At 43.6% G+C, this 22,748-nt stretch overlaps 1 protein-coding gene across 2 annotated transcripts; it reads right to left on the reverse strand.

Moving 5' to 3' along the window:
• Window positions 1–1,250: 1,250 nt before the first annotated feature.
• LOC109749544 (uncharacterized) lies at window positions 1,251–8,112 on the reverse strand. 2 transcript variants are annotated; one of them, XM_020308488.4, is made up of 7 exons: window positions 7,556–8,112; window positions 5,161–5,301; window positions 4,703–5,068; window positions 3,811–4,056; window positions 3,417–3,509; window positions 2,167–2,367; window positions 1,251–1,927 (listed from the first exon to the last, which is right to left on the reverse strand). In XM_020308488.4, the coding sequence occupies exons 1-7, from the start codon at window positions 7,934–7,936 to the stop codon at window positions 1,712–1,714; spliced, it is 1,644 nt and encodes a 547-aa protein (XP_020164077.1). In that variant the 5' UTR covers window positions 7,937–8,112; the 3' UTR covers window positions 1,251–1,711. The 2 variants fall into 2 exon arrangements, with proteins under 2 accessions (XP_020164077.1, XP_020164078.1); XM_020308489.4 differs by lacking the exon at window positions 7,556–8,112 and adding an exon at window positions 6,519–7,230.
• Window positions 8,113–22,748: the final 14,636 nt, after the last annotated feature.

Raw genomic sequence — 22,748 nt, forward strand, 5'->3', positions numbered from 1 at the left:
GCGGTGGCATCACATGGCTTATGGATTTGTCATGCTTTCTTTGGAATGCCCGGTTCTCACAACGACATCAACGCGCTTCAATGATCTCCGGTGTTCAGGAGGCTTTGCAATGAGGAATCACCGCCGTGCAACTACACCGTCAACGGCCGAGACTACAACATGGGGTACTGTCTTGCCGATGGTATCTATCCTCAGTGGGCGGCGTTTGTGAAGACCATATCCGAGCCGCGTGGCAATAAACAGAGCCACTTTGCAACAATGCAGGAAGCGACTAGGAAGGACGTGGAGAGGGCATTTGGTGTGCTTCAGGCTCGGTGGGGAATTTGCGGAGTCCTGCAATGATGTGGCAATTAGAAATTTTGTGGGAGCCGATGACATGTTGTGTTATTCTGCACAATATGACTGTCGAGGGTGAGGGCGATGGTGTAGCCCAAACCCATGATTTCGAAGCACCCGGAGAACAAGTTGAAATTCCGAAAGATCAAGATGTGGCTCAGCTTATGAACTTTCTGCAGATGCATTAGAATCTCCGAGATCAGCAGATGCACACGCAGCTACTCAATGATCTTGTGAAGCACATATGGATCCACAATGGCAACCAAGGAGGCAATGCTTAAGTTTGGCACTTAAAATAAATTTTATGTAAACGCTATCTATGCTTGATACCAACAATTGCTATTTACGTGCGACATTGTGTTGCATGATCGACGTGCATGTATTTGCATGAATTTGAGAGTCCGGATTTGAGATATGTGGATGCCCGGAAGGAAATATGAGGGGCCGTCCGGATGCGCCCGTGGATGTGCCCAGTCGCGTTTGAGGGGCCGGATTTGCCAAGTCCGGCTGTAGATGCTCTAAAGGTGTAATCAATTGCGCAAGGGGTGTTCAGTGTTTACAACATAGTTTTAGAAACCAGCTAAAAAACACAGTTCAAAAAACTGGACTTGCAATCGAGCCGAGTTTAGGTTTCGGTCAATCGGCCGGCCAGCTCAATTGGTACACTGTAATCATAAAGTTGACCGCCAGCGGATTGTGCGAATGTTCTTTTGTAACGTTTGAGGTACCAACTACCATAGTGCCAATATTAACAAGATCATTTTATAATGCTTACCCGCCTGATTCAACCATCAGAAAGTCAGATCACATGCCAGGGTTGAAATGCGGAGTGAAGTGGGTCAACTAAGAACTCGCCAGTTCAGCTCGCTAGATTTGCTGCCGCAGAGAGTATATGTCAGATGACTAGAATCCAGCATGACCCAATACAATCACATTGTACATTGATGTATCAATTACGACAAAACAGCAACCAACAATTCAAATTGGAGCTTTTACACCGCTCATAGGATGGCAACTGAACAATACGAGCCAAACCAAATAGCACTTCTACATAGTGTACATAGGTTTTCAACCATTTCTAATCAGCTGAATACAACGGTGCACATACATCTTTTGTCAAACGTGCATCTATTTTCTGACAAAAACACTAAGAATGTTTTCAGAACATGACAGCAGCTGCGAGCCAGATGCAGAGCTTTTTACTATACAATTGTGCCACCGTGGCCTTCCTTATTCGAGGAAGTTGATCGTACCTCGCGGCAGGCCGGTGTGCATCATGGAAAATATTCCAGACCTACCGTGATATGTACAGCTGAAGTACTGACTAAAAGGGAGTACAATCAAATCGCATGGGCGCACAGTTAAATATGAGTACTCAGCAGTTCTCATCCCTCACGTAGTCCGGAGGCAGCGATGCACACCTTTCATTCATGTGAGCGTACGGTTCCATGGCGTTGTATCCTGGCAGTTCCATTCGATATCTGCCCTTGATTTGGCAAAACGGGAGCTTCACAGTGTCGTCTTTGTTGCACCACGACGGAAGCCGTGTCATGTTGGCTTCAAAGAAGTTCAGGATGTAAGCATCTTTTATCTGCATGGCAATATGGAATTCACAGGTCACATGTTTTTACAAAAAGATGGTGTTGAAGTGAAAGATTATAAAGTCATCCAAATCATTTGGTATTTGCCAGAATGGACAATGCTGATAGGCCAGCACTTCACTCAATCACTTACTGAGATAACCCAACCTTTTAACTGGACTGGTTTACCTAATAACATCACCTATAAGCTCATAAAGGCTCAAACTTAAGAATATTCAGGATCACTCACCGTGAACTCCGTGACGTCTATAGAGCTGGAAATTGGTTCAAAGAGTCCAGCCTCCTTGTACATCATGAGGACGTAGGCCACACAAGATGCTGATTGGCCATCAGTATAGACCCAATTATCTTTCTCAGGAATTGTTAGCAATTTGTCAAATGTCATCCCACGTTTCTCTGATTCCACTATGATTTCAGGTAGATCAAGACCCTGAAATAAGTGGCACCGTTACAAAGACTATACTTAGAAAAGAATATTGCCATTTATCATGAGAGAATTGTAAAGAACAATGAATTTTTTTGCGCGTAAACAAGGCACGGATCTAAAGGTGAAACTAATATTGTGTCAAAACAAGTTAAGCGCCTTCAAGGTCAAATTGAATAGTCAACAAAATCAGTTTTAAGCTCCAATATCTCAAGTATAGGTCCTCGGTATATAATATTTCTTGAACAGCCCTCAGTATGGTACCACAGAACATATAATCCTAGAGGAAACCACTTAGCACACAGATCCTTCTATATACCCCTTTGTTCACACAGTAGGTTACAACGTGTGGTTGATAAAATGAAACTAGTACAGGTATCTCCTTATAAAGAGCTGAGAATGTAAATCAATCTGCATTCAATTTTCAACAGGGTTCCATTTCAGAGCCCAACCTGCATTTAAGAGCATTCCAGAAATTTGTACGTCATTCAATTTTGATACTTTACTTTTTATATAACACAGGGCTGCCAAGCCTGTTATAAAAAAAAAGTACTCCGATAGAGTGTATATTAAGTTTTCCAGTAGGCTGTGGGAGAATAAACCAAATTTGCTCTCTAGTTTCACCTCAGACTTTGTGCATGGGTTGTTGGTTCATGGTATATGCAAGTTACTCTCTCTGCTCTTTTATTCTCTGTCACATCATCACATATCCAACATGGCAAATTATATCGATGATGACATCATCAGTACTGGAGATGCCCCAAATAGATGACAGTATTCAGGTTTATAGGTCCGGAGTAAATGCCACGGTATCAAAGGTTACAACATTTACATTGTCCATATTCCAGCAGGATTGTGCTCACACAAGAGCTTATTGCCACAAACTAATGAATCGGCTAGATGAACTGAACTACCGAAACTAGGGCCAGGTACTGCCTAGACAATTAAAAAAATCATCGGGTGCTGAAGAACAGGCATCAAGTAACCAAACCAGGAACGAACTGTAACAAAAACAGAGCACAGCTATTGGAAGTCAATGACAAATTAAAACAAACCTTAGTTCCCAGCCGCTTGTTAAGGGCTTCTGTCCACATGCTAGCCGCGTAGTCTGGTTGAAGCTTGTTCCACACAGTCATAACAGATGCAACCTAAGTCAATCATTAGATTTAGGTTACTACATTAGGAAATAAATCCTGTGAAAGTGCATAGTCCACTCTCATCGGTAATGCTTAAACTGCGATAATATCTGATAGTACAATTTATAAATATGAAAACATTTTGTCTAAGAATTGTGCTATAAGGTTAAATATTAATGTTTTAATCTGTGTCATAAATCGTATGCACCATTTAAGCTATGAACCTCTGAAAACATAAGCCGATGATACACATATGAACTAATAAAATAAACATTAGCAAAATGCTCTTGGAAAACGTATACATAAATCATACCACGTGAGCATCCAATGGTGGTGGATAGTTGTTACTTATAGTATCGATCCAACTGAAAATCATATTATGATACCCATAAGGCTTCCCATTCATTTTTTCCGCATAAATCCAAGCTGCTGTCTCATTAAATTTTGCTCGTAAATCTTGACGTAATGGAAGCAATGCAATCTGAGGATTTGAATCATCCTTTGTCGTTTCAAACTCCCACCATTCTTCCCATGGCAAGACAGCAATAATATCTTCTCCCTGCACAACTCTGTTTGTTAGCTTAATTTGCAAGACTGAAACTGATATAACGCATGTGTCAAGAAATACCCTGCAAATAATTTGGCCCCCACAGTAATAATTTGTAATTCAAGCAGAACAACATCTAAATATGATTAGCACTTGGTAGTAACATTTCCCTTATTTGTCTTCCGTACAAACTTCACATTACAGGTAAAAAACAAAGATTGAAGACAGTTTGCAGATATAACTATACCTATAGCCAGTAACAGCAACGAGAACATTATTTTCTGGTGAAATATGCACATTCTACAGAATGCTTTTAAAGTTTGCCCCTCTTAATATGGCTGAAATAACTGACACAGATATACCATGCAGTGCAAATTCACTATCTATATTGTCAAATTATTCAATAAATAACTATAATTTGCAAGCATATAGCAGTTCTATACTTCTCATCCTTCTAGGCAAAAAGGAAAGGAGTTAACTCATTTAGATCAAACTATGGGATCTTACAGTAAGACTGCTGTAACTAGTTAATCGAAATAACAAACAGCTAGTATCTACAAGTGTCATTTTATCATGCCTATCACATAGGGTAATACTTAAAATGTTGGATCTTTACTATTTTTTCAGTTCTGATACAGTAATGATCTTGTACAGGTACCTCCTCATTTTCATGACCAGATTCTCCAACCCACAGCTTTCCTTCGGAGTCCCTCAGGCAAACTGCAGTATGGCCTGCATAAGCTCCGGTAACCCACTTCTCAAGGGTTTCAAAACCACCCCAGCGTCCACGGATTTTCGACAAAACCAAAAAATCTCCAGATTGGATGTCATCAGGATTTAATTCTGAAACCCACGGTTTTGGCCGTTCCTCAAAGGTCGCACCCATATGCTTTTTGAGAAATGCAAGGTTTGCATTCTCACCCCATCCGGTATTAGTGAAAAGAGGGAAAACATCCCAGAGTGCTCTGAGTGTCCCGATTGTTCCTGACGGCATGAGGAAGATGGACACTCCATTATGTTTCACCTATTTTAAGATAACAAAACAGCGCAATTGTATCAACAATGTTAAATGTCAGTTGTAAACAGAACAAGCATCAGTTACTACATAGTACTTACATAGTCATATTCGGCCTTGCTTTCCCATTCTTTGATTTCAAGGGTATGCTCACGGCCTAGAAAGTAGTAATCCCATGTAACACGGTACGGAGTTGCAAACACATAAAGATCCATGCAAGTCCAGCTATGTGCTTTCGTTGTCTACAGAAAGGAAAGGTTAGTTTCAAAATGGGTAGTAAGACAGGGAAGATGTTTGTATAAAGGAGGGAAAAGAGAAATACTATTTTAACTTGTAGTCAGGGTAGTATTTAGCTTTCTAATCTAAAATCATAAAAAAAAGTTGAGCAATAGGCTTTAATTGTGCAAACCACGAACTTTAAAAACAAATGAATACTGCCTTTAATCTAATAAAAACAAGACAACAAACATCACATGGAAGATAATTCTGGCTACTGAAAGTTAGAACAAACATGGATTGCATGAATACCCAATATAAGTCTCAAGATGCAAGTCGGATTTCCCCCATCCATCCTTACGGCATAAAATTGATGAGAACACATGATACCTTGCTCTTGTATGCATTGTACTACGGATAGTATTTAACAATCAAGCAATAGGTTGGAACATATCATACTGCCTTTCAATAGTAAGTAGCAAAATAGTTTGCTCTCGGTGTTGTTAGGATTAGAAAATAGTTTGCTCTCTGTGTCATTAGGATCAGCCTTTGGAACAAGTCGTTAAGGGAGAGCCAGTTAATCAGGATAAAAAGTTTGAACCGCTCTTCTAGTGGACCCCAGTTGCTGTCAGCATGTAAATTAAGAATCTATTTGAAAAACAAATATCAACCTTAAGCATGTATGTGGACCTTACTGATTAAAAATCTAACCCATTGATGACTGCTTCGAGTTCTCATTCCTGAGAATTGCAATTCCCTATAGTGCAATTATAGCTTCCAATCTAAATGATGACAGGATGCTAACAGCCATAAAACATGATAGACCAGTGCATGTACTTTGCCGTGATTATAATTATTTTTTTAGCCCAATCCGGATAAGGACTAGTTATGTTCCCCACAATTATAAACTAACAGGAACCAAGTTTTGATCACGCAAGGGGACACAACTAAGAAGTATACTAAAAAAAGCAACAACTGCCACAATTGGGCAATAATGAAATCAACCCATTTACCAAACCTACAGGCCACTGCTCAAAACTAGGAATCCCTGTGTTCGATATGGCGATACTGGAAATACCAAAATCGTGTAAGATCGTTCCAGAAGTTATGGATAACAAATTACACCCTGACGAGTTCCCCATTACCTCACTAGGAGAGAAAGTGGTTCTACCATCCACCCGACCGTACCCAAAAGCGAGTATAATAATAAGCAACGCGAGGTGGGTCTCGCACCGGCGTTCACCTCGAGATGGACCGTGCCGCCCCCGAGGCCCCCGTCGGTCCCGTTGGCGTCGCGGAACTCCATCCACGCCCGGTTCTCGTAGAAGCAGGCCCCCTTCCATTCCGCGGCGCGCGCGCCGTCGCCCCCGGGCACGCGCGCGGCGCCGACGAAGGCCGGCAGGAGGTCGGCGGGACTCCGCAGCGCGAGGCGGCGGAGCAGCGGCCGGGCCACCGGCCACGGCAAGAGCGGGAGGAGGTCGCCGGGGAGCACCGGGGCGCGGAGCAGCAGGAGCTGCGGGAGCGGGCCGCGCGAGGCGGCGAACAGGAGGGCGGCGACGAGGAGGGGGAGGAGGAGGAGCTTGAGCCTCGAGGCTCCCATGGCGGGGGGCTAGGGTTCGGCCGCCGCCGCGCCAAGGAATTCAGATGCGGGGTTGAGGCTTGAAACAAAGGGAGGAGGAAATTTTGTGAGGTTTGCAAGGTTTGCTTGTTGGTAGCGGCTCCTCGCTTGTTGCTTCCGCATCGAGTTGACCGTCGTGTTGCGTTGCGTGCGCCTTGCTCGAGGTAACAACAACGACGGTTCGAGGCTTGCGATGCTGTTCTGCTCCATTTCCATTTGGTTTAGAGTTTCGTAGATACCAAGCCAGCGAGAATAGTTCACGAGGCGGATCAAAAATGGTTTGCACATATTTCTGGCATATTCCAAGGATATACACACTGCTAGTACTGTCTTGTTTGCGTAAAAAAGTGGAGTGGTAGTACTAAATTGCGACGTGTCATCGTCATAAACTCGGTGAGTTGGACACGGCAGTTGAGGATGCAGTTAAGTGGCGCGCGTGTCCCTCCCGCAGCCACGATGCATTTTCATTTCTATCCGCAATCACATGGGAAGATAATAAAAGAAGTGAAAACCCGTCTCCCGATCTTGATTCATCAGAAAATAAAACAGAATACCTATCCGGAAGTTTAAAAAATGAGGAAACGCCTATCCCGAAGTAAGCTCTCAGCAGTTCGCGGCGACCGTCCTCTGCGGCGGACTTTGCGGGAAGCACCGTGCCGTACCTTGAGGTGGACCGTGCCGCCGCCGTACTTGGAGCCGGAGTCGTTGTGGAAGGACAGCCAGGCCTCGTTCTCGTAGAAGCAGGCCCCCTTCCAGCCCACGGGCGCGGTGCCCGCCTGCGCCGGCCCGGCCGTCGCCGCGCCCACGAACACCGGGAAGATGTCCGACGCGCCGCGGAGCGCCCGGAGGGCCGCCATCGCCACGCGCCGCGGCAGGAGGGGCAGGACGTCCGTGGGACTGAACGGCAGGGAAGTGAGGATTCCGCTGCCCGCGCCCCACGGGGCGCCGCCATCGTCTGCGCCGGAGGGGCGGAGGAGCAGCACGGCCGCGAGCGAGGCCGAAACCAGCAGCAGAGACACGGCGGCGAGCTTGGAGACTGCCATGGTGGTGTGCGGTTCGGGGGGAATTTGATCTGGGAGCTTTTTTTATATGCGGGGAACCTGGTGGTGCCGGTAACGCACTTCCGTGTCAAAAATGGCCAGCCAGCACGGTGAAGGCAGCAGCGGTGTTTGGTACGCAAATGTTTTTGGTTGTACCGTGTGGCTCTGGGCCCCGGAGTGGTTTCACCGTCCAATGGAAAAGCTTGCACTTAATGATACTCCTTGATTACTCTAGTTGTGTGGGGAAGATGTCAATTTAACCGTAAACACACTTGCAAAACGTCTAATTGCAAATAAAGATTTTTTTAGAGATTTTGAGGAGTTGAGGAAAAAATTAAGCCATGAGATTTTTCTTTCTTTTTGCGGATAAAGGGCTAAAGTCATATATTAAATATCACAAGTCCTTACGAATACACACTTATAGAAAAAAATGACATCCAAATTCTTTTCTTTTGGAGCTGATACATCCAAATTCTTATAGGTGTCAAAATCTTCTTCCTCATGACTGATATGCACACTCGTGCGTATTCGAGAAAAATCTTCTTCCTCATGCATTACAAACGGCCCACTGTGAGCTCGATTTTTTGTTGGGCCTCGGCCTCAGCGGAGCATATTTGTTCAAACCTCTTAGAGAAGCACCTTTACAACTACTTCTTTTTGCGTAGTAATACTTGTCTCATTAATAACATAAAGATTCAGTTACAAGCCACGTAAATATCGACATTACAGACTGAAAAGATAGGATAATCCTATGCAAAAAAAACAGCGCCTGGCCCTCTCCATTAAGGAAAAGGAGACACATCACCTCTTCACCCGAGCTCGACGCGGCTCCATCGCTGATCAGCAGCTTTACGGACCTCCAAAGTAGTTGCCTAAAACAAAACCATTGTCGTTGAAAGAATCAGATCGGGGCAACGTGTCCCCGGACACGCCGTCGAACTCCAGAACTGACACCCCCGCACGACTACAACGTCGGAGGAGAAAACCAGAACTGTCAGCCTCCAACCACAAACCCAGCACAAGATGCACCATCTTCCAGCTGTCACTTGTGTAGACAAGCGTCTGCGCGTACTCCTGGATGACAAAACCTCCCTGCTCCACCATGGCGTAGGAGACAACGCCGCAGCAACGGGGACAGAGCAGAAGGAGAGACACACCTGATGGAGTTACCGCCGCTGCCTCGCCGACACCATCCATGAACCCTAACGCCGCCGATCTGAAGGATCGACGAACACACGATGCCACCAACTCCGAGACGCCGCCATGAAGGACACCGCCGGTGTGGGAGTGGAGTTGAGGCAGATTTATTCGTCCGGACACCGCTCCCACCACCCCAACGGCGCACCACGACTTACAAATCCAAACCCTAACTATGGAGCGGAGGAACGGCGTCCGTCCCTTAGTATATGTATTACAAACGTTATATGTGTTACAGTGATTTAAAAAAACACTTCTCTTTGTAATTCATAGCTACTTTCTTTCTCTGAATTTATTTGGTCCCTTATTATTTTGGGTCAAGTTTTGACCTTAGATTTAACTAGCAAAATATAATCGTATACCACTTGCAAATTACTTTCGAATACTAATCTTATGATATAATTTCCGTGGCATATAAATTACATTTTAGTATTTAAATCTATGCTCAAAATTTAACACAAAATACAAAGGGGCTAATAAAGGGAACGGAGGAAGTACCACCTTAACCCCGAAGAATAATTTGACACAATGCTTCATTTCTGCCTTAGCGAAACTCAATTCAACATTAAAAATACATGGGAAAACTAATGGGTGAATGTCTGTAGGGAAATGTGCTGCGCACCAAAATTTATGCTACACGATCACACACAGGAACACTATGAAAATTGTGGTAACAATCAAACTCACCGACGAGCAAAGTAGTGGAAGCAGTGAAGAGTCGGTGAAGTGTAACGATTCCCGCAGCTAGGTTACACCTCCCACCCGCGAGAATGTTCTCCAAGACAAGAATCGGAGTAGATGACCCCTCTGAGGTATCCACGCGTTCCGAAGTAGTAGTCCGGTAGAGATTCGGCGTTCAGGAAGAACTACTATGAGGAAACTAGAGAAAGCCTAACGAGGCTTCTCGTCTGATTAGGAGTCTAATTCTCTTAGATCAATTAGATCAAAATTAGAGCCCTTCTAAATAGGATGCTGAACACTTAGACCAATTAGACCGGGAAAGCGTGGAGCTATGCGGGGGAGAGGCTCTTGGATTTGATGTGTCCCAAGAGCAAGGCTTCCCTACATATATATATATAGGCGGTGGACTAGGAGGAGGCGCCCCAAGAAGAGGGAGTACGAGCCTGTTTGGTTGCTGCCCTGGAGCAAAACTACCTGGTACGGTGCTTGCCTAGGAGCTGTCTGTACTTTGTTTGATTGGTATCCTGAAGATCCGATAGTAGCCTAGCCAGGAAAAATGGAGCGCGTCATTAGCCCGGACGCTAAAATCTGAATGCGTTATTAGCCTGGTCCAGGCGACCAGGCGACCCGAACCACACCTCTGGATGTGCCTTGGATGGTAATCCTCTTGTCACCCAATTTATAATAGCAGAAAGTACATGTGAGTACACTAGTAGAAAACGGGCCTTTAGTCTTGGTTCTGGAACCGGGACAAAAGGATCGGGACTAAAGCCCCCTCCCCTTTAGTCCCGGTTCTGTTACGAACCGGGACTAAAGGCCCTCCACGTGGCCGCTGTCTGGAGCTCCACCTTTATTCCCGATTGATAACACCAACCGGGACTAAAGGAATTTTTTTGAAATTTTATTTTGAATTTTTTTCCCGATTTTTAAATTTCTGAATTATTTTATAATTTAATCTCTAATCATCCCTCATCACTACTCAATTTAAAATATAATCTCTATTCTCTAATCACCCCTCATCATTCCAAATTGTCTAACTTTCCGGCCGGTCGCCTATCCTGTCACTACTCCAGACTGAGCACGCTTAACTTTCGAGTTCTATTCCGCCTAGTTTCCAAGTCTGCACTTGTTGTTTTCCTGACAATAGTAAGATGTCAATTATATTAACCCTCAGGAGTTTAGCTTGAGCATAAAGTCACACGTTTCACTGTTTGAATTTGAAACTATTATTTAAAAAACAATAATTATTTAGTAACACTAATATTTCTTGAATAAGTAGTTTGACCATAGTTTAACCACAGTTTGACCATAGTTTGACCAGATTTGACCAAAATTCAAAAAAAAACTGAAATAATTATTTAGCAACACTAATATTCTGGAATAATTATTTATTAACACTAATACTTCTTGAATAAGTAGTTTGACCATAGTTTGACCAGATTTAACCAAAATTCAAAAAAACTGAATTTTGAGCATAACTTTTTTCCTTTTAGAATTTGAGGATTCTAAAAGTTTGCAAAACGGCCTATGGCGGTCAAAATTGGATGCAGATTTTCGTGCTGAACATTTTGATATATTATACTTTTTTCCGACATCGTATGCACAAGTTATAGCCGTTTTACTTTTTCATAACACTTTTTTGCAAAACATGTCCAAATTTAAGTTTTTAATTTTTCCTAACTACTAGATGTAGTAATATAACTACATCTCGAAGGATTTTAATTTTTGAAGTTTTTATCATTTTTTTGTTTTTTTCAAAACTAAAATGGCGATACACGGGGGGAGGGGGTAGAGTTTGAGACACGAACCCCTTTAGTCCCGGTTTGAGACACGAACCGGCACTAAAGGGCATCGCACCCTTTAGTCCCGGTTCGTGTCTCAACCGGGACTAAAGGTCTAATCTTTAGTCCCGGTTTGAGATACGAACCGGGACTAAAGGGCATCGCACCCTTTAGTCCCGGTTCGTGTCTCAAACCGGGACTAAAGGTCCCATTTGAACCGGGACTAATGCCTTACCGACGCTCTAGCCGCTCGAATCGGGACTAATGCTCACATTAGTCACGGTTCGTAATGCAACCGGGACTAATGTGTACATTGAGCTGTGACCAAAGCCCTGTTTTCTACTAGTGGTAGTGGCATGGTTTATAATATTTTAATATATTTAACACACCTAGGCCTAGCCACGAAGCAAACACTCCTCGCCTGGCCAGGCAGAAACACAACAACATCTCAGGCCTAGTCCAGGCATTCAATTTTATCAGGCATGGTCTCCAGGGTGTCAACCAAACATGCCCTACTTCTCCTCTTCCACTTGGTGGAAGAGGGAAGGACTCCCTCCTATTAGGGTTCGACCTAGGGCCTTTCCATAGGGGGTGGCGCCCCATGTGGGCCCTCGTGGCCCCACTAGGGGTCGTCTGAAGGAAATATGCCCTAGAGGCAATAATAAAGTTATTATTTAATTCCTTATATCATGATAAATGTTTATTATTCATGCTAGAATTGTATTAACCGAAAACTTAGTACATGTGTGAATACATAGACAAAAACATAGTCTCCCTAATATGCCTCTACTTGACTAGCTTGTTTGTCAAAGATGGTTATGTTTCCTGACCATAGACATGTGTTGTCATTTGATGAACGGGATCACATCATTAGAGAATGATGTGATGGACAAGACCCATCCGTGAACTTGGCATAATGATCGTTTAATTTTATTGCTATTGCTTTCTTCATGACTTATACATGTTCCTCTGACTATGAGATTATGCAACTCCCGAATACTGGAGGAGCACCTTGTGTGCTATCAAACGTCACAACGTAACTGGGTGATTATAAAGATGCTATACATGTGTCTCCAAAGGTGTTTGTTGGGTTGGCATAGATCGATATTAGGATTTGTCACTCCGTGTATCGAAAGTGGTATCTCTGGGCCCTCTCGGTAATGCACATCATTATGAGCCTTGCAAGCAATGTGACTAATGAGTTAGTTGCGGGATGATGCATTACGGAACGAGTAAAGAGACTTGCCGGTAACGAGATTGAACTAGGTATGATGATACCGACGATCGAATCTCGGGCAAATAACATACCGATGACAAAGTGAACAACGTATGTTGTTATGCGGTTTGACCAATAAAGATCTTCGTAGAATATGTAGGAGCCAATATGAGCATCCAGGTTCCGCTACTGGTTATTGATCAGAGATGTGTCTCGGTCATGTCTACATAGTTCTCGAACCCGTAGGGTCCGCACGCTTAATGTTCGATGACGATTTGTATTATGAGTTATGTGATTTGATGACCGAAGTTTGTTCGGAGTCCCGGATGAGATCACGGACATGACTAGGAGTCTCGAATTGGTCGAGAGGTAAAGATCGATATATTGGAAGGCTATATTCGGACATCGGAAAGGTTCCGAGTGATTCAGGTATTTTTCGGAGTACCGGAGAGTTACGGGAATTCGCCGGGGAAGTAGTGGGCCTTAATGGGCCATACGGGAAAGGAGAGAAGGGCCTCAAGGGGTGGCCGCGCCCCCCCCCCCATGGGCTGGTCCGAATTGGACTAGGAGGGGGCGGCGCCCCCCTCCTTCCTTCTCCCCTCTTCCTCCTTCCCTTCCTTCTCCTAGTTGGAATAGGAAAGGGGGGATCCTACTTGGACCGGGAGTCCAAGTAGGACTTCCCCCTTGGCGCGCCCCCTCAAGGGCCGGCCTCCTCTTCCTCCCTCCTTTATATACGTGGGCAGGGGGCACCCCAAAGGCACACAAGATTTGTCTTAGCCGTGTGCGGTGCCCCCCTCCGCAGTTACACACCTCAGTCATATTGTCGTAGTGCTTAGGCAAAGCCCTGCGTCGGTAACTTCATCATCACCGTCACCACGCCGTCGTGCTGACGAAACTATCCCTCGGCCTTAGCTGGATCTAGAGTTCGACTACGTTCGATACTTGATCGGTTGGATCACGAAGACGTTCGACTACATCAACCGCGTTACTTAACGCTTCGCTTTTGGTCTACGAGGGTACGTGTACACACTCTCCCCGCTCGTTGCTATGCATCTCCTAGATAGATCTTGCGTGATCGTAGAAATTTTTTGAAATGCTGCGTTCCCCGATAGTGGCATCCGAGCCAGGTCTATGCGTAGATGTTATATGCACGAGTAGAACACAAAGAGTTGTGGGCGATAATAGTCATATTGCTTACTAGCATGTCATACTTTGATTCGGCGGTATTGTTGGATGAAGCAGCCCAGACCGACATTACATGACCGCGTTCATGAGACTGGTTCTACCGCCGTGCTTCGCACACAGGTGGCTAGTGGGTGTCTGTTTCTCCAACTTTAGTTGAATCGAGTGTGACTACGCCCGGTCCTTGTTGAAGGTTAAAACAACACACTTGATGAAAAATCATTGTGGTTTTGATGCGTAGGTAAGAACGGTTCTTGCTAAGCCAGTAGCAGCCACGTAAAACTTGCAACAACAAAGTAGAGGACGTCTAACTTGTTTTTGCAGGGCTTGCTGTGATGTGATATGGTCAAGACGTGATGATATATAAATTGTTGTATGAGATGATCATGTTTTGTAACAGTTATCGGCAACTGGCGGGAGCCTTATGGTTGTCGCTTTATTGTATGAAATGCAATCGCCGTGTAATTGCTTTACTTTATCACTAAGCGGTAGCGATAGTCATAGAAGCAATAGTTGGCGAGACGACAACGATGCTTCGATGGAGATCAAGGTGTCAAGCCGGTGACGATGGTGATCATGACGGTGCTTTGAAGATGGAGATCAAAGGCACAAGATGATGATGGCCATATCATATCACTTATATTGATTGCATGTGATGTTTATCATTTATGCATCTTATTTTGCTTAGTACGGCGGTAGCATTATAAGATGATCTCTCACTAAATTTCAAGGTATAAGTGTTCTCCCTGAGTATGCACCATTGCTACAGTTCTTCGTGCCGAGACACCACGTGATGATCGGGTGTGATAAGCTCTATGTTCACATACAACGGGTGCAAGCCAGTTTTGCACACGCAGAATACTCGGGTTAAACTTGACGAGCCTAGCATATGCAGATATGGCCTCGGAACACTGAGACCGAAAGGTCGAGCGTGAATCATATAGTAGATATGATCAACATAGTGATGTTCACCATTGAAAGCTACTCCATCTCACGTGATGATCGGACATGGTTTAGTTGATATAGATCACGTGATCATTTAGATGACTCGAGGGATGTCTATCTAAGTGGGAGTTCTTAAGTAATATGATTAATTGAACTTTAATTTATCATGAACTTAGTCCTGGTAGTATTTGCATAACTATGTTGTAGATCAATAGCTCGCGATATAGCTCCCCGTTTATTCTTGATATGTTCCTAGAGAAAAACTATGTTGAAAGATGATAGTAGCAATGATGCGGACTAGGTCCGTGATCTGAGGATTATCCTCATTGCTGCACAAAAGAATTATGTCCTTGATGCACCGCTAGGTGACAGACCTATTGCAGGAGCAGATGCAGACGTTATGAACGTTTGACAAGCTCGGTATGATAACTACTTGATAGTTTAGTGCGCCATGCTTTACGGCTTAGAACCGGGACTTCAAAAACGTTTTGAACGCCACGGAGCATATAAGATGTTCCAAGAGCTGAAATTGGTATTTCCGACTCATGCCCGAGTCGAGAGGTATGAGACCTCTGACAAGTACTTTGCCTACAAGATGGAGGAGAATAGCTCAACCAGTGAGCATGTGCTCAGATTGTCTGACTACTACAATCCCTTGAATCAAGTGGGAGTTAATCTCCCAGATAAGATAGTGATTGACAAAGTTCTCTAGTCACTATCACCAAGTTACTAGAACTTCGTGATGAACTATAATATGTAAGGGATGACGAAAATGATTCCCGAGCTCTTCGCGATGCTAAAATCAGCAAAGGTAGAAATCAAGAAAAGCATCAAGTGTTGATGGTTGACAAGACCACTAGTTTCAAGTAAAAGGGCAAGGGAAAGAAAGGGAACTTCAAGAAGAATGGCAAGCAAGTTGCCACTCCCATGAAGAAGCCCAAAGCTAGACCCAAGCCTGAAACTGAGTGCTTCTACTGCAAAGGAAATGGTCACTGGAAGTGGAACTGCCCTAGATACTTGGCAGATAAGAAGGATGGCAAAGTGAACAAAGGTATATTTGATATACACTACTGCAGGATGCTGCTAACGTGACACTATGATCAGAGACCCTTCGAGAAACTGTGTGCGATGCAATAATAGCAAACGGTGTTGTATGAAAACCGTCAGAAATGATGCAAAACATTTGCGATGGCGGATGCATCAAACACGGTTCATATTTTAGTTGCGTGTGCGATGCAGGACATACGTTTCAGCTCAATTAACCGTTTGCGATGATGAGGTACAAAAGAAATGGGCAGCCAGATGAAGGTGTGTGCGATGTACAACATACGGTTCACTCGGATGAACTGTTTGTGATTAGGCAACACAAAAGAAACGGTCAGCAAGATTCAAGGTGTGTGTGATATACGGCATGCGGTTCACTCGGATGAACTGTTTGTGTTGAGACATGAGAACAGAAACGGTTCAAATGAACAAGATGTGTGTGATACGAGGCAAACAGGTCTGTAATCAGAAACGTGTGCGAAGACCGATAAGAACACAGACGATTACTGCTAACAAGCCATGTGTGTTGTGAGCAAATGATTGCTGGTATACAATTGTGAGTGATTGATGAAAACATCACCGACGGGTTCCATTGTTTAGTCCGTGTGCGATGTGATTTTCTTTGTCCGCACACCATCTATGCTCTGTCTACAGAGCATCAACATATATACTTAAAAAGACAGCATTGCATAACCAAATTAACCATACAATTACACAAGTGACTACACACATAACATTTGCACACACCAAAGTAAGCAATTACATGCATACAAAAGTAGGAGAAACGAGGATCTAATCATCTACTTATTGTTGCGACGATGCTTGCCATTGCTCTGCTTCCGGCTGGATCCCTGGCCGTTTTGGGGAAGGAGGGACTTCCTCGTGTCAACAATCCGCCGGTACATGTCGTAGCTCGTGTACGCCTCCTTGGCCGCGTACACGACGTGAGCTTTGTCGAGTTTCTCCATCTAGGCCGAGTGTCAGGCACGCTTGTCCTTGTTGCACGAATCCTTCATGTCTCTGTAGTAGGGGTCGATGATGGCCTCGGCAAGGTGAACCAGTGAGTCCTTCTCATGCTCCTTGCTGCCCCAGATCTTGTATTGGCCCTGGATGTCGACAAGATTCTGGCAGGCGATGCCTGAACTCTCGAGCGCCTTTACATCGTTGGTGATGTCCACCGTAGCACACATGTAGTGGGGGCTGTTGACAAACCTGGCGAAACGCTCGTAAGGCCTTGTGGCCAGGCAGTAGTGGTAGACGAGGACGTGGTGGCGCACGCACATCTGGGCAACGGCGACCTTGGGACGAGACCCGGCACGAGCACGGGTGTACTCGAGGTCGAACCTGACCACCTTGTACTTCTCCTCGGCAAGCAACAGCTCCATGATGTGGATGGAGTGCTCCGTCCAGACCGGGTCATTGGTGTACACCACCGAGAGGTCCATGAACCTTCTGTGGGTGTCCACCATGGCACGCATGGTGAACTGCTACTCGTCATCGGCAACCGCTCGGAGCGCCATTGGAGCCGCGTAGGATACCCTCTAAGAATTTCTCATGGTGGGTGTGCTTCTTGCAATGGTGGGGCACGATCGAAAGGTTGAAGAGACACAAGGGTAGGTTAAATGGCCGCTGTAATAAATGGGGGTTGGCCGGCCTGTAATCGTCACGTCTTGTCGCGGCATTCATAGCGGAGGATTCCAGAATCTAGTGCACGCTTGACAACACCGCACCCCAGGCGTGGACACTCGAGTGTGATAATTAATTCTGCGCTCTACAATGCACACGGTGGAAGAAACCAACTGTGTGCAATAATGTCGAAGATCGTGCTACCTCTTGAGCATGCGTTGGTTTTCCCTTGAAGAGGAAAGGGTGATGCAGCAAAGTAGCGTAAGTATTTCCCTCAGTTTTGAGAACCAAGGTATCAATCCAGTAGGAGGTTACACACAAGTCGCCTCATACCTACACAAACAAATAAGAACCTTGCAACCAACGCGATAAAGGGGTTGTCAATCCCTTCACGGCCACTTGCAAAAGTGAGATCTGATAGAAATAATAAGATAAATATTTTTGGTTTTTTTATTATATAGATTGGAAAGTAAAGATTGCAAAATAAAAGACGAAAGGAATAGTAAATTGATAGGAAAATAATATGATGGAAGATAGACCCGGGGGCCATAGGTTTCACTAGTGGCTTCTCTCAAGATAGCAAAATTTACGGTAGGTGAACGAATTACTGTCGAGCAATTGATAGAAAATCACATAGTTATGAGAATATCTAGGCATGATCATGTGTATAGGCATCACGTCCGCGACAAGTAGACCGAAACGATTCTACATCTACTACTATTACTCCACACATCGACCGCTATCCAGCATGCATCTAGAGTATTAAGTTCATAAGAACAGAGTAACACATTAGGCAAGATGACATGATGTAGAGGGATAAACTCAAGCAATATGATATAAACCCCATCTTTTTATCCTCGATGGCAACAATACAATACGTGCCTTGCTGCCCGTGCTGTCACTGGGAAAGGACACCGCAAGATTGAACCCAAAGCTAAGCACTTCTCCCATTGCAAGAAAGATCAATCTAGTAGGTCAAACCAAACTGATAATTCGAAGAGACTTGCAAAGATAATCAAATCATGCATAAAAGAATTCAGAGAAGAATCAAATATTGTTCATAGATAATCTTTATCATAAACCCACAATTCATCGAATCTCGACAAACACACCGCAAAAAGAATTACATCGAATAGATCTCCAAGAAGATCGAGGAGTACTTTGTATTGAGATCCAAAGAGAGAGAAGAAGCCATCTAGCTAATAACTATATATGGACCCGAAGGTCTGTGGTAAACTACTCACACATCATAGGAGAGGCTATGGTGTTGATGTAGAAGCCCTCCGTGATCGATTCCCCCTCCGGCGGAGCGCCGGAAAAGGCTCCAAGATGGGATCTCACGAGTACAGAAGGTTGCGGTGGTGGAAATAGGGTTTCTTGGTGCTCTCGGATGTTTTCAGGGTATATGAGTATATATAGGCGAAAGAAGTAGGTCGGTGGAGCCACGAGGGGGGGGCGTACCCCTGGGCGCCCTTCCTACCTCGTGGCCTCCTCGGTTCTTTCTTGACCTCCACTCCAAGTCTCCTGGATTGCGTTTGTTCCAAAAATAACTCTCCCGAAGGTTTCATTCCGTTTGGACTCCATTTGATATTCCTTTTCTGCGAAACACTGAAATAGGCAAGAAAACAGCAATTTGCACTGGGCCTTCGGTTAATAGGTTAGTCCCAAAAATAATATAAAAGTGCATAATAAAGCCCATTAAATATCCAAAACAGATAATATAATAGAATGGAACAATAAAAAAATTATAGATACGTCAGAGACGTATCAAGCATCCCCAAGCTTAATTCCTGCTCGTCCTCGAGTAGGTAAATGATAAAAACAGAATTTTTGATGTGGAATGCTACCTAGCATATTTCTCAATGTATTCTTCTTTATTGTGGCATGAATGTTCAGATTCGAAAGATTCAAGACAAAAGTTTAATATTGACATAAAAAATAATACTTCAAGCATACTAACAAAGCAATCATGTCTTCTCAAAATAACATGGCCAAAGAAAGTTATCCCTACAAAATCATATAGTCTGGCTATGCTCTATCTTCATCACACAAAGTATTTAATCATGCACAACTGATACGTCTCCGTCGTATCTACTTTTCCAAACACTTTTGCCCTTGTTTTGGACTCTAACTTGCATGATTTGAATGGAACTAACCCGGACTGACGCTGTTTTCAGTAGAATTGCCATGGTGTTATTTATGTGCAGAAACAAAAGTTCTCGGAATGACCTGAAACTCCACGGAACTTATTTTTGGAAAATATTAAAAATATTGGCGAAAGAATCAAGGCCAGGGGGTCCACCACTTGTCCACGAGGGTGGGGGGCGCGCCCCCTGCCTCGTGGGCCCCCTGGTGCTCCATCGACCTCAACTCCATATATTCGTGTTCGGGGAGAAAAAAATCAGAGAGCAGGATTCATCGCGTTTTACGATACGGAGCCGCCGCCAAGCCCTAAAACCTCTCGGGAGGGCTGATTTGGAGTCCGTTCGGGGCTCCGGAGAGGGGAATCCGTCGCCGTCGTCATCATCAACCATCCTCCATCACCAATTTCATGATGCTCACCGCCGTGCGTGAGTAATTCCATCGTAGGCTTGCTGGACGGTGATGGGTTGGATGAGATTTATCATGTAATCGAGTTAGTTTTGTTAGGGTTTGATCCCTAGTATCCACTATGTTCTGAGATTGATGTTGCTATGACTTTGCTATGCTTAATGCTTGTCACTAGGGCCCGAGTGCCATGATTTCAGATCTGAACCTATTATGTTTTCATGAATATATGTGAGTTCTTGATCCTATCTTGCAAGTCTATAGTCACCTACTATGTGTTATGATCCGGCAACCCCGAAGTGACAATAATCGGGACCACTCCCGATGATGACCATAGTTTGAGGAGTTCATGTATTCACTATGTGTTAATGCTTTGGTCCGGTACTCTATTAAAAGGAGGCCTTAATATCCCTTAGTTTCCATTAGGACCCCGCTGCCACGGGAGAGTAGGACAAAAGATGTCATGCAAGTTCTTTTCCATAAGCACGTATGACTATATTCGGAATACATGCCTACATTGCATTGATGTATTGGAGCTAGTTCTGTGTCACCCTATGTTATGACTGTTACATGTTGAACCGCATCTGGCATAATTCTCCATCACCGATCCAATGCCTACGAGCTTTTCACATATTGTTCTTCGCTTATTTACTTTTCCATTGCTACTGTTACAATCACTACAAAACCCAAAAATATTACTTTGCTACCGTTACCGTTACTTCCATATTACTTTTCTACTAAACACTTTGCTGCAGATACTAAGTTATCCAGGTGTGGTTGAATTGACAACTCAACTGCTAATACTTGAGAATATTCTTTGGCTCCCCTTGTGTCGAATCAGTAAATTTGGGTTGAATACTCTACCCTCGAAAACTGTTGCGATCCCCTATACTTGTGGGTTATCAAGACTATTTTCTGGCGCCGTTGCTGGGGAGCATAGCTCTATTCTTTGAGTCACTTGGGATTTATATCTGCTGGTCACTATGAGGAACTTGAAAGACGAGAAAACAAAAATTTATCCCTCAACTACGAGGGGAGGTAAGGAACTGCCATCTAGCTCTGCACTTGATTCACCTTCTGTTTTGAGTAAGCTTGCAACACCTAAACCTGCTTCTGCTATTAATTCTGATATGTCGCATGTTATTGATGATGCCACTTCTGCTATGCATGATACTTATGATGAAACTACTTCTATGCTTGATACTACTGTGCCACTTGGTGAATTTCTTGATGAACAACTTGCTAGGGCTAGAGAGAATGAAATTATTGAAACTGATAATATTGATGATAGTGATGATGAAGACTCTCCCCCTAATAAATATGAATTACCTGTTGTGCCTGAGGGCTATGTTATGGATGAAGAAACTAAAAGAGACTTTCTTGCTTGCAATGATAGAAGTGATCTTAAGAAATTATTAGCTAAGCTTAAACAAAAAACTCTGAATGCTAGAATGAAATATGATCCTGCTTATGCTACTTCACCTATCTTTGTTACTGATAAGGATTATGAATTCTCCATTGATCCTGATATAATTACTTTGGTTGAATCTGATCCTTTCTATGGCTATGAATCTGAAACTGTTGTGGCACATCTTACTAAATTAAATGATATAGCCATCCTATTCACTAATGATGAGAGAACTCGCTACTTCTATATCCTTAAAATATTTCGGTTCTCATTAAAGGGTGATGCTAAGATATGGTTTAATTCTCTTGATCCTGGTTGTGTGAGTAGTCCCCAGGATATGATTTATTACTTCTCTGCTAAATATTTCCTTTCTCATAAGAAACAAGCTGCTTTAAGGGAAATATATAATTTTGTGCAAATTGAATAAGAGAGTCTCCCACAAGCTTGGGGGAGGCTTCTCCAATTACTTAATGCTTTGCCTGATCATCCTCTTAAGAAAAATGAAATACTTGATATCTTTTATAATGGACTAACCGATGCTTGCAGAGATTACCTGGATAGTCGTGCTGGTTCTGTTTTCAGGGAAACAACATCGGATGAAGCTGAGATTCTATTGAATAATATGTTGACTAACGAAAATAATTGGACACTTCCTGAGCCAGCTCCTGAACCTATTCCTAAACCAACTCCGAAGAAAAGAGGTGTTCTATTTCTCAGTCCTGAAGATATGCAAGAGGCAAAGAAATCTATGAAAGAAAAAGGTATTAAAGCTGAAGATGTTAAGAATTTACCTCCTATTGAAGAAATACATGGTCTTAATTTACCGCCTGTTGAAGAAATATATGATCTTAATTCATCACCTATTGAAGAAACTCATGGTCTTGATAACCCGACACAGGTAGTAAAGGTAAATTCTCTCTATAGATTTGATGAAGGTGATATTCCTCGTTATAAGTCTGCTAGACAATGCCTGGATGAGTTTGACAATTTCATTGTTAAACAAGAAAACTTTAATGCTTATTTTGGTAGACAATTGAAATACAATTCTGATATGCTTGAACACTTGGGTGATTATATGTCTAGAGTTAAAGGTGAACTTAAACTCATTAGTAAACATGCTTCTATGGTTACCACTCAAGTAGAACAAGTACTTAAAGCTCAGAATGATTTGCTCATGAATAGTAAAAA

The sequence above is a fragment of the Aegilops tauschii genome, chromosome 3, assembly GCF_002575655.3.
Source record: "Aegilops tauschii subsp. strangulata cultivar AL8/78 chromosome 3, Aet v6.0, whole genome shotgun sequence".
Taxonomy (NCBI): domain Eukaryota; kingdom Viridiplantae; phylum Streptophyta; class Magnoliopsida; order Poales; family Poaceae; genus Aegilops; species Aegilops tauschii.

What these genes read in the sequence shown, in the direction of transcription:
- LOC109749544 (XM_020308488.4), bottom strand. Translation starts at nt 7,936, where the DNA reads ATGGCAGTCTCCAAGCTCGCCGCCGTGTCTCTGCTGCTGGTTTCGGCC. An exon ending in GCGGCACGGTCCACCTCAAG is followed by an intron (nt 5,302 to 7,555) that starts GTACGGCACGGT and finishes TCCTTTCTGTAG; the next exon opens with ACAACGAAAGCACATAGCTG. An exon ending in CTGGTCATGAAAATGAGGAG is followed by an intron (nt 4,057 to 4,702) that starts GTACCTGTACAA and finishes AGAGTTGTGCAG; the next exon opens with GGAGAAGATATTATTGCTGT.